At 32.3% G+C, this 11932-nt stretch overlaps 1 protein-coding gene across 2 annotated transcripts in view; it reads left to right on the plus strand.

Annotated features, from left to right (window-relative positions):
• The window catches only part of LOC108906934, a 54571-nt gene extending 52440 nt beyond the window's left edge, over positions 1 to 2131 (plus strand). For both annotated transcript variants that reach the window (XM_018710377.1, XM_018710378.1), the window contains one exon: positions 1421 to 2131. In XM_018710377.1, coding sequence (XP_018565893.1) covers positions 1421 to 2119 — 699 coding nt within the window. In that variant the 3' untranslated portion in view covers positions 2120 to 2131. The remainder of the gene's footprint in view (positions 1 to 1420) is intronic.
• Positions 2132 to 11932: the final 9801 nt, after the last annotated feature.

Here is an 11932-nt window from a genome sequence, read left to right on the forward strand (position 1 = left end):
GGCCCATTAGAATATTCCAGAGACTACTTTGATTTCAATTTGGAAAATTTAGGCTTTGGGGTTTCCGGAGGTGCTCTCTTTAAATAAAATAATGCCAATGTTGTAGCACTTATTTTAAATGGAACACCCTGTATGTTTTTGCATATTTGGATTCTACACGCAATTTCAGAGGGACTTTTATCAAGCTTCTCTATATCTATCTCTAATGAGATACTTCAATTCTATAAAAAAAGTTGTTTTTCGATAGCTTAATTCAAAATTGTCTATTTTTTACATCGTGTAAGCTGAAGTATTGATATCTCTCATTTATTTATTATACAGTTAATTTAATTTTACATCGTTTACTACCACCAATAAACAGAAAGACAGAGAAGTTATGAAAATACATATTAGATAACTAAAAAAAGTACTTAGCTAAATTTAACTAAAGAAGTATTTAAGTATTTAACTAAGTATCGCTGTCAGATTAACAGTAAATGATGACATGACATATTGGTTGTTTTGTTTTTAAGTTTGCTACCAATTTCAAATCCTCGCAAGAAATTGGATCATTTTAATTACTTATCACAAAAACCGTCAATAACAGAAAAATTAAGAGAGATCGTTATAGGGATACAGGGTCGGAAAGTCCCCATGGTTCATTGGCCGTTACGTGAGAGCGATAAAGAAAGTCATAGAAATCCGTGCGATAGAGAAAGATGGCTATAATGAAGGCGTCTAATAGTCACCGCCCATTTCGCCCTTCCACAAATAAGAAGTGGATCTTATGTGACTATTAGACGCCTTCATTATAGCCATCTTTCTCTATCGCACGGATTACTATGACTTTCTTTATCGCTCTCACGTAACGGCCAATGAACCATGGGGACTTTCCGGCCCTGTATATGGATAGACAGAGGGTAAAATTTTACAACAGTTTTTGATTAAATATATGGGGTGTTCCATTTGGAAAAACCAAGTTTTGGCAGTTCATAGTTAAGCAAATTCGATAATAAATTTTCACTACCCTGTCTAAAATTAAATAGTTTTTAAAATAACTGTAACAAAGAATAGGCATCCCTATCTCTCTTTCAAATATCAATTCAGCTTGCACTCTGTAAAAAAGGCAATTTTGAATTAGTAACTTTTTTTGAAAGTTTTGAAATATCTCGAAGATCGTTAAAGATAGATATAGGGAAACTGATAAAAGTCCCCCTATAGTTACGCGTAAAATCCAAATATGCAAAAATATACAGTGCTACAACAATGCCATTATTTTATTTGAAGAGAGCACTCCCGAAAACCATAGGGCCTAAATTTTTAAAATTTAAATCGAAGTAGTCTCTAAAATATTCTAATGGGCCGTCACCGTAACACAGCCTGTGTAAAATACTAATAGTGGCATTGTTACTGTCGCCCTGAACAAGAATTTTTATTTCAGGTGTTGTCTCAACTGAGAATTCTGTCGTGTAATGATTCATTTAAACTACTAGCGTGCAACTTTTTATCCATTCTAAGCAATAATCCTTACGAAAACCAACAAGATACTTTCATCAAACTCCACACCTTGGTAGCAGATATAATTTGCCAAAATCTTTTAATGAATGAGTCTAACGTGATCAAGCAAGAGACATTAGAGGTTATCCAAAATTTTGCTATAAATGAGAAGCAAGACGTGGTGAAAAATGTTTTACGATTGTCTAAAGAAATGCACAACGTTGTTTTTCAATATTTGCAAAGGAATGTAGCTGCAAACAAGTTTGATAGGGAATATTTCGCATCACTTGGTAATATTTACTTCCAACACGAATGTATCAAGTGGAAAAATGAAACTAATTCTCCAAGAAGAAAAAAAATGAGATACGACGACAGTTCCGTTGATGTGCAGGAAATAGATTTTCGTAAGAAAGAACCGTTGCTTGCGGAAAAACCTGAGTTGAAACCTTCGAAATGGTGTAACCCTGTGGAAGCCCCAAAGATTTCTGATGAAAATAAACAGGATGGAAATATTGCTGATGCCATAGGCAGCATAAAAGGTGAAGTGAAATGTTTGGTAAATATATTGAAAACTGAGAAGCTGACTGCAAAAAATGCTTCTGATATTCGGATGATAGCAAATCAATTATTGTCGCTTTTATAGAAAAATAATGAGTTTCAATAATTTGTGTTATAGAAAAAAAGAAAAATGTGTAAATATTTTGTTTTATTTCTTTCCATGCAACTTAAGAATAGGACACATTATTGTGTCGTATTACATTATTTTGAATAGAAGATTACACAGTAGGGGGTTTACGAAAATTAGCTTGATCTAAACGTACCGTCGTCTTCGTCTAAAATCATAAAAATATCGAGGACAGAAGTAGTAAGCAGAGCACGGGCAATAAATTTTCACAAGTAATTTCTTGCTCTCACGGGCAATAAATTTTCATAAGTAATTTCTTGCTCTAAAAAGATCAGCAATGAGTTAATTTTATACATTTAGTTTTTCATTATCACAAATATCTCAATAAAAAGTAGATAATTGTTTACGATTACACTATAAACATTATAACATCATATGAGTTTTGAGAACGAAAGCAGAGGAATTTTCGAAACGTTAACAACTTGTCTGATAAAAGGTATGTCAAAATTCAGGCAAGAAGTAATTTTGGTAGAAAACAGATATTTAATTAAAAATTGTAAATATTGGGTAAATGGCCTCCACGCCATTTATACACACTCTTTTGTCGACATTTTCCATGATCATTTTACATAATTGCTGCAAAATTGCTTGCATAAATGCCGCTGAATTTCGTCGATACAGCGCTTAATTTCCTCCTTCAAGGCGTGAGTGGTCGTGGGCGTTCGTGGGTTTGTTGGCATAAACCTAAGACTTCGAAAAGCCCCCAAAAAGTGCAATCTCCTTAAATTGCATGATTTGGGCGGCAATTCTGATTTCCAAAACCGGAAATTACGCGACCAGGAAATGATTCGTGCAGTAATCGAATTATTTCTTGGGTTGTATGGCATGTGGCACCGTCTTGTTGAAACCACATATCGTCTATATCGATATCGAATTTAGGTACAAAAAACTGGATTATCATGTAAAGATTAGCTATCTTTATTATTAACTGTTATTGCCCGACCAGCCGCATTTTCGAAGAAGAATGGTTTTATGATGTTTCCAACCCAAAATCTGCACTAAATAGTGACACGTTATGGATGCATTTGCTTCTCAACAATCGCTCGTGGATTTTCTGAACCCCAAATGCCACAATTTTGTTGATTAACGAAGCCATCAAGATAAAAATAAGCCTCATATATGAAGATAATTTTGTTCGAAAAATCAGCATCCACTTGTTCCATAATCCATTCAACGAACTCTCTTCGCTCTGTGTAGTCAGTAGGTTTCAGTTCTTGAGTCGANTTGTTTACGATTACACTATAAACATTATAACATCATATGAGTTTTGAGAACGAAAGCAGAGGAATTTTCGAAACGTTAACAACTTGTCTGATAAAGGGTGTGTCAAAATTCAGGCAAGAAGTAATTTTGGTAGAAAACAGATATTTAATTAAAAATTGTAAATATTGGGTAAATGGCCTCCACGAAATTTATACACTCTTTTGTCGACATTTTCCATGATCATTTTACATAATTGCTGCATAATTGCTTGCATAAATGCCGCTGAATTTCGTTGATACAGCGCTTAATTTCCTCCTTCAAGGCGTGAGTGGTCGTGGGCGGTCGTAGGTTTGTTGGCATAAACCTAAGACTTCGAAAAGCCCCTAAAAAAGTGCAATCTCCTTAAATTGCATGATTTGGGCGGCAATTCTGATTTCCAAAACCGGAAATTACACGACCAGGAAATGATTCGTGCAGTAATCGAATTATTTCTTGGGTTGTATGGCATGTGGCACCGTCTTGTTGAAACCACATATCGTCTATATCGATATCGAATTTAGGTACAAAAAACTGGATTATCATGTAAAGATTAGCTATCTTTATTATTAACTGTTATTGCCCGACCAGCCGCATTTTCGAAGAAGAATGGTTTTATGATGTTTCCAACCCAAAATCTGCACTAAATAGTGACACGTTATGGATGCATTTGCTTCTCAACAATCGCTCGTGGATTTTCTGAACCCCAAATGCCACAATTTTGTTGATTAACGAAGCCATCAAGATAAAAATAAGCCTCATATATGAAGATAATTTTGTTCGAAAAATCAGCATCCACTTGTTCCATAATCCATTCAACGAACTCTCTTCGCTCTGTGTAGTCAGTAGGTTTCAGTTCTTGAGTCGATAGGACTGTCATTAAGGACGATGTAAACCTTTCGTGAGAATACGCTATAGAGAGCTTCTCAAATGTCTAATTCTTGTCCACGGTGCCGAATTGATGTTCCTGGATTCTCAAGCAACATTCACGAAATGCTGCGATATTTTGTGTTGAATGACTAATTGAAGGAGTGTCAGAGTGTCTAAGATCTCCCTGAATTTTTCAACTAATCTCACAGTTGGTGAAGTTAAATCACTATTCCGACCATATTTTGTACGAAAATTGCGAACTGTAGCTGCCAAAACGTCATTATTTTAAGAATATTGCTCAACAAAAACGCGTTCTTTCGTGCTCCATTTTTAATAACCCTGAACTGTTTTTTTTGTTGACAACACTTTACCGCACAAATGGCGCAAAATTCAAATTTTGGTACATATTTTTAAAATTTCTTTTCTTTTTGTTTTTCCTTTTCAATGTGGTAGAAGTACCCAATGAAATTAAAAAATAAAAAAGAAGTATTAAATATATATATATATAATCAAATTCCCTTTTACCCTTAGGTGTCGGGATTACAAATAATTTCATATAATTAACTTCCTAACTATTTATATACAAATTTTCTCCATTGCTTTTTGTCTCTTGCTATTAGCTTTGCTTCTTGCCATGACTTGCCTCTATTTTCTAATGCTTTTTCTGCTGTGCTGTCCCACGTTTCCCTTGGTCTTCCTCTCCTTCTTTTAGCTTGTATTTTGGCTTCCCATATCCTTTTAACTTGTCTGCTATTATTCATTCGTTGTAAGTGCCCCCACCAGCTGAGCTGTCGCTGTTCTATGAATTCTAATACCGATTGTACTCCTAAATCTTTTCTTATTTGCTCACTTCTCATTCTATCCATTTTCGTTACTCCTCTCACTCTCCTCAGATACTTCATTTCTGTTGCTTGAATTTTACTCTTATGTTGTCTCGTTAATATCCATGTCTCACACCCGTATGTTAAAATTGGTTTGTAAACTGCTTGATACACATTCATTTTAGTTTTTGTAGATATTTCCCTCTTGTTAATGAAGCTTTTATTTATACTATGGTATACTTTCATTGTATTTTCTATTCTTTTTTCTATTTCTTTGTCTTGTTTTCCTGATCCTTCTATCAATACCCCTAGATAATCAAAATATTGTACTTGTTCCAGCCTCACTCCATCTATCTGTATATTTATTTTCTGTTGTTCTTCTGTTATTGCCATTGTTTTTGTTTTCTTGACATTTATTTTCATTCCATTTTCTCCTAATACTTCTTTCCACATATCTATATTTTTCTGTAACTCTTTCTCACTTGCAGCCATAATTACAACATCATCTGCATATGCACATTCTGAAATATTTACTGCTTGCAAGTTTCTGTATCCTACAAATAGAGTTTTTGTTCTTTCATTACATTTCTTAATGATGTGATCCATAAACACCGTAAATAGCGTAGGGCTCATTCCTCCACCCTGTCTTAGTCCTTCCTTTGTTTTAAATATTGCCGATTTCATATTTTTATAAATAACTATATTTGTTGTATTTCTATATAAACTCTGTATTACTTTATTCAGTTTGTTATTTACTCCTTTCTTCTCTAATATGTCCCACACCTTTGCTCTCGGTACTTTGTCAAAAGCTTTTTCTAAGTCTATAAAAGCCATATAGGCATTTCCTCTCTTCAATCTTGTCTTATTTATAATTTGCTGAATAGTAAATATATGATCCTGCGTACTTCTACCTTTTCTAAAACCACTTTGGGACTCTGTCATTGTCATTTCTATTATATTCTTCACTCTTGTATTTAAAATTTGCTCATATAATTTCATTCCAGTACTCAACAGCATTATTCCTCTATAATTATTACAATCTTTCTGATCTCCTTTCTTAAATATAGGCAATATCAATCCCATTTCCCAGTCTGTTGGTATCGTTTCTTCATTCCAAGTTTTGTTTAGTATTTCCAATAATATTTCCATGCCATTTCCTCCCATATTTTTAAGCATTTCTGATGTTATTTTGTCTTGACCTGGCGCCTTTCCATTCTTTAGTTTTCTTAAAGCTTGAGTCATTTCTTCCATGGTTATTACTTCGTTTTCTCTCGCATTTATTTCGTTCATGTTTGTTTCTTCTTGTCTATCACTCATCTCTTCTCCCTCTAGTAGTTCTTGAAAATATTCTTTCCATCTTTGCATTATTTCCACTTCGTCTGTCAAAATCTGTCCGTGAGCATTTTTTACTGCAGTAGTTTCTATCTTTTTCCCTTTTCTCATAGTTTTTAGTACTTTATAAAATAATTTTTGATTACTTTTATAATTTTCTTCCATTTTTGTTCCGAATTCCGACCATGCTTTCTCTTTAGCTGCAGCTATAGTGCTTTTAACAATATTTCTTTGCCTTTTATATTCTTCCAGGCTTTCTTCAGTTTTCTTTGTTAAGTAAACTTTCCATTTTTTCTTTTTACTTTGAACTTGTTGTTTTATTTCTTCGTTCCACCACACTGTTTGTTTCCTGTTGTTTAATATTTTACTTGTTCCACATGTCTTCTTGGCACATTCCAATATTATTTCTTTAAACATATTCCATAGTTGATTCGCGCTAATATTTTCATTGTCTGCCAATATTTTTTCTGTTTCTGCGTTTATCAGCTGTTCATATTTTTCTCTCACTTTTGGGTTTGTTAGCATGTATGATTTTATTGTTTCATGTTGTCTCATCTTATCGGTTTTCTCGTTTATTTCGTATTTTGGGTTCTTATCATTCTTAATATTAGTTACTACCAAGTAATGATCACTATTTATTTCTGATCCTCTTTTAACTCTCGTATCCATAATCTGCTTTCTATTATTCTTCTCAGTTAACACATAATCGATTAATGATTTTTCTCCTCTGTTGGCTTCTACTCGCGTGTATTTATGTATCTCTTTGTGTTCATAAAAAGTGTTTGTTATAATCAAGTTATTTAATAGGCAATACTCCAGCATTCTCTTTCCATTATTATTTCTTTTATTTTCACCATATTGACCTATTACTGTGTTATATCTTCCATCTTTCTTACCCACTCTACTGTTAAAATCTCCTAATACATATACTATTCCTTTACTTTCTTCAGTGACTAATGTTAATTCCTCCCAGAATGTGTCTTTTATTTCTGCTTTTTCATCTTCATCTGGCCCATATACACATATCACAGTCATTTGTTTTCCATCTCTTTTCTTTATCTCCACTGATAAAATTCTCTCCGTATGTGCTTCCCATTTACTCACACTTTGTATTAATTTTTGATGAATTATGCATCCGACACCTGCTGCTGCCCTTTTATTATTTTCTACTCCACTATATATTAACAAGTGACCATTTTCTAATTCCATCACCCCTTTATTCTTTTTCTTTGTTTCTGACACTGCTAAAATATCCAGTCCTGCATTTTGAAACTCTTGCATCAGTTCATTTTCCTTTCCATTAATGCTCCTTATATTCCACGTTCCTATTTTCCATATTTCTTTTGTTTGTCCCTTTTCAGAGTTCTTTCCTTTTCCTTGCCTGTTCGTCAACTTATTTACCGTTTTGTCAGTATTCTGATCAGTATCCTTTCCTAGTTTTTTGGATTCACTAACTCTAGTGTTTCTCTCGCCTTATTCCATCTCCACTCCTCTCCATCAATTATAATCTTACTATACCCAATTTTAACGTTCTTTCCTTTTTTCTTCTCTTCTATTGCCCTCTTTCTTATTTGCTTCTCTTTTTCCTGCTCTTTCTTGGTCATATCTTCATTGATGTAAATTCTCTTGCATTTATTCCTCAGTTTATATTTACTTTTCATTACTTTATCTTTGTCCTTAAATTTTTCGAATTCTATTAAATATGTTTCCTGTCCCAATTTTTGAACGTTTTCTATCTGTGTTTCAACCTCAATTTCTTTCACTAAAAACTCTTCCATATCTTTCTTAAGTGTTTCTCTGTTTTCAGTTTGCATTTTTAATCCTGTCAAAACAATATTATTTTTCCTTTTTTCCTTTTCTAGCCATTCTATTTTATTTTCTATTATTTCCATTTTATCTCTTATTTCCTTATTTTCTTCTTTTAATTTTGCATTTTCATGTCTTAATATTCTATTTTCCTCTCTGATCTCCTTTATTACATCTTTAATTTCTGTTTGTTCTTGATTTATTTTCCCCTGCTCCACTTTCAACTCCTTTACCATTTCAATTAATAGATCTAATTTTTCGTCCGATTTTTTCTGTTATTAGAGAAGAAGTATTAAAACTGCTATTAAATTAAAAATGAAGGAAATTATTTTATGTTGTGAGACATCATACAGATTGAATAGAGGAATAACCTTAGCATTAATAAATTCTCAAAATTTCTTTGAATCAGACTTAATTGCTATTTTACTATTGTCGATATTTTTATTATATGCAACTGAAGAGTTCCATATGGATACTTACGATTATAATAAAAATCAATCATTCCGATTTGCTGTTAACCAAATTTTAATATAAATAAATAGTAAATTAAAATATATACCACTCTTTTTCTGAAAACTAATTTTCATCACTTACCTTTGTAACTTCCCCTCCTCAACCACGTTATTTTGTTGTACTGTTTGATCGTTGGTTTAACTACAAATGATGCCTGCCTAATTGAGACGTCAGAGTATAAGAGCTCACATCAAATTGAAGGAATGTAATGAGGTTTCAGCCCATTAATATATTTTCTTCAGATTAGTTACAGGCTAATTTATCATATACTCTGGAGTCATTGTAAAGCGCAAACATTAATACATAGATAGTAACTAATATTTCCTCTTCTTGAAGAGAAAATTTTCTATCTAAACTGAATCACCCCAAGCAGAATAAAGTGATTTGTGTGTCAGATTTCTCTTGCTATGATAAGATGTGTCGTTATGATACGACACGATATTGTTTCCTAAGCTTTATCCTTCTGAACAATCAGTAATAAAGGCTATGTAATAAATCGACTGGATTCAGGAATATCGAAAATTTCGTTCATATAAATGTGTTTTCCATTTGAACAAGAAATTGATTATGTTTCTTAATTTTGAGATTTATGACATTTAGTAGGTATTTATGTATTCAATAGTATTAACTTTAGTCACATTTTATAATTTTAACACTATATTTTAAATATTTAAAAAATAAACTACTACATATTTGCATTGATTCGGTACAAATTATAAGGGTTGTTTTCCTTCTGATAGTAAATTGATTTTTATTCTAAAAGTTGGTAGCCTTAAGTCTGATTAATAAATGATCCGATTTATAAAAAAGTTGCAGTAAATATACTGAATTGTAACAGTTTTTTGGTTCTTGGATAAAAAATTTGGATATAAAACGCGTCTCTACACAGATGTGATCTATAATATATTACAAAAGGTAGGTATAGTATACAGCGTGATTCTAAAATTCAAATAGGAGGTGGAAAATGCAATTTTAAGCAAAAAGCTTCCTGCAGACGAAGCCTCGAAAACGCAAAGTAAAAAAAGACGTAGGTGCTTCTAAAATTAAGTCTTCTGCATTTCAAACTTTCTTGTTACATTATACCAATTAAAAAAAGAAAATGTTAATAAGATAACATAGCTTATAAAAATACTGGAACATAATAACAACATTGCTCAGCAAAAATCCCTTCCTTATAAAATTTTTAATTATTTACTTTCAAATTTGTATAGGCTTAAATACGCCATTGAAGAATTCTAGCTCCACTTATTAACTTTTTTCTTATTTTAATTAGTATAACGTATTTTAAAGCAAACTATGATACTGTTGATTTTTGAAGTATACCTCTTTAATGTGTAGTTTTAATATTAAATGAAACTGTACTCTTAAACAAAAAATGTACTGTAGAAAAAAGAGTAAATATTTGGTAATGTTAAGAAACACTGGATGATGGCGTTGACGATATTGAACTGCGTTGTCACTTCTTTGTCGACGAGCTTTCTGAGGATCCGATTTCCAATATGGTGTGTGACCATATCGAAAATCGGATCCTCAGGTGCCTTACGGAGGTTGAAACGTTGTAGGATCTCTCTTAACTCCTCGAGTGTCGCTGGCCTGTTGTCGTTTCCATCGGGTTAGTGCCGGAAGCGCTATACATATCGTTCCATCTTGTCAACGTGGTGTTGTTTTCGTTCCACCCTTTTTATAGGAAACAATGGGAAAGGGTATTTCGAAAAAGTTTTCGGAAAAGGATAATGCTTTGCTGTAACCAAAATTCATCAAACTAAATTTCATTGAAGTATCTTAAAAAAGAAAAGCGTTATCTTAAAATAAATAAATAATTTTCATCATAAGCTATAACCCTGAAATATAGATACTAATATATAATATAAATATTCCAGATACCCAAGTATATGCATTGTTTTTTTGGGAGCCGGATACCTACTATGAAACGTATTTGCTAAGACGCAGTATAGACGGTAATGTATTGCGTTTCTCGTCAAAAAAACTTCGTATAGTCGTATTTTCCGCATTCATTTTTCTATTAAAAAACAACTGCAATATCCCAGTAGTTACTTTCCTGTGCATTATGATTACTGAGTTGACATGAGGTCTGTTACACCACGTACATAAATAGGAAAATGAATAATGTATTAGTATTCGGTATTTTTAAGGTCACGGGGAGGTGTGCTTGGTTAACGTCGATGAATTAAATGAATAAAAACGTAGGTGCTTTCGTTGAAGATAATGCTCTAATATCGATAAATAACAAAAAGTACTTCACACGTTCAATATTTCTTCCACTTTTATGCCCAGAAGATATGGATTTGTTAAAGGTATCGATCGAATTTTTGATTATACACTAAATTCTTTTGTCTGAAGTTAATAAATTAATAAAAATAACCTTTGACCTGATTCTTTTACTACTATTTGTATCAGTTAAAAATTTTTGGTGACGAAAATGAAAATGTAATTTCTGGTCTCTTGCTAATTTTCTTTAATTTTGCAGTAACAAGTGGAAACTACTGTATATCCAGTGACATACTTACTCCATTATCTACAACAATTTATATGTTGCATTTCAATTTTTCTTTGTAATCCACTGTGGAAAAATACCCCAAAAAAAGAAGAACTATTTATCACCTCTGTTAATTCGCCATTACAAAATTAGGGTCTTGCTGAGTATAGTTAGGAGAGTTTTCTAATAATGAAATTATACGGTTTACAGAAGAGTATTATGAAGAAAAATAAATGGACTAATTTACGATATAAAATATGAGTATCCATAATATATACGAATTTACTCTTATTTATGAAAACATAAGTACACATTCCAAATATAAAAAGTACTGGAAATGTTAGGATTTTATAGAAAGTAAAAGTGTATACAAGTTTGTTTGGATGGTAGGCCAAACATACATCTTAAACTTAAAATTCTCTTTTGAGCAATAAAAATGCTCCCAGCTTGAGACCAGAAATAAATTCCGGATCTTATTGTTAGACGTGACTTCATCTGAGCATTGTACAGACATATCAATTGATTAACATTTAAAACATTTCACAAATTTTTTGGTTGGTACGACACTATTAAGTTTTTGATTGTGAATGCCAATTTAGACATTCATCCATCAATAAGTAAACCGATGAGTACCTATCACACTATTAGAATCTTCAGGAATAAAAGAATTATGTTAAGCGAGTCACAATGATC

The sequence above is a fragment of the Anoplophora glabripennis genome, unplaced genomic scaffold (genome assembly GCF_000390285.2).
Source record: "Anoplophora glabripennis isolate ALB-LARVAE unplaced genomic scaffold, Agla_2.0 scaffold297, whole genome shotgun sequence".
Classification (NCBI taxonomy): Eukaryota; Metazoa; Arthropoda; class Insecta; order Coleoptera; family Cerambycidae; genus Anoplophora; species Anoplophora glabripennis.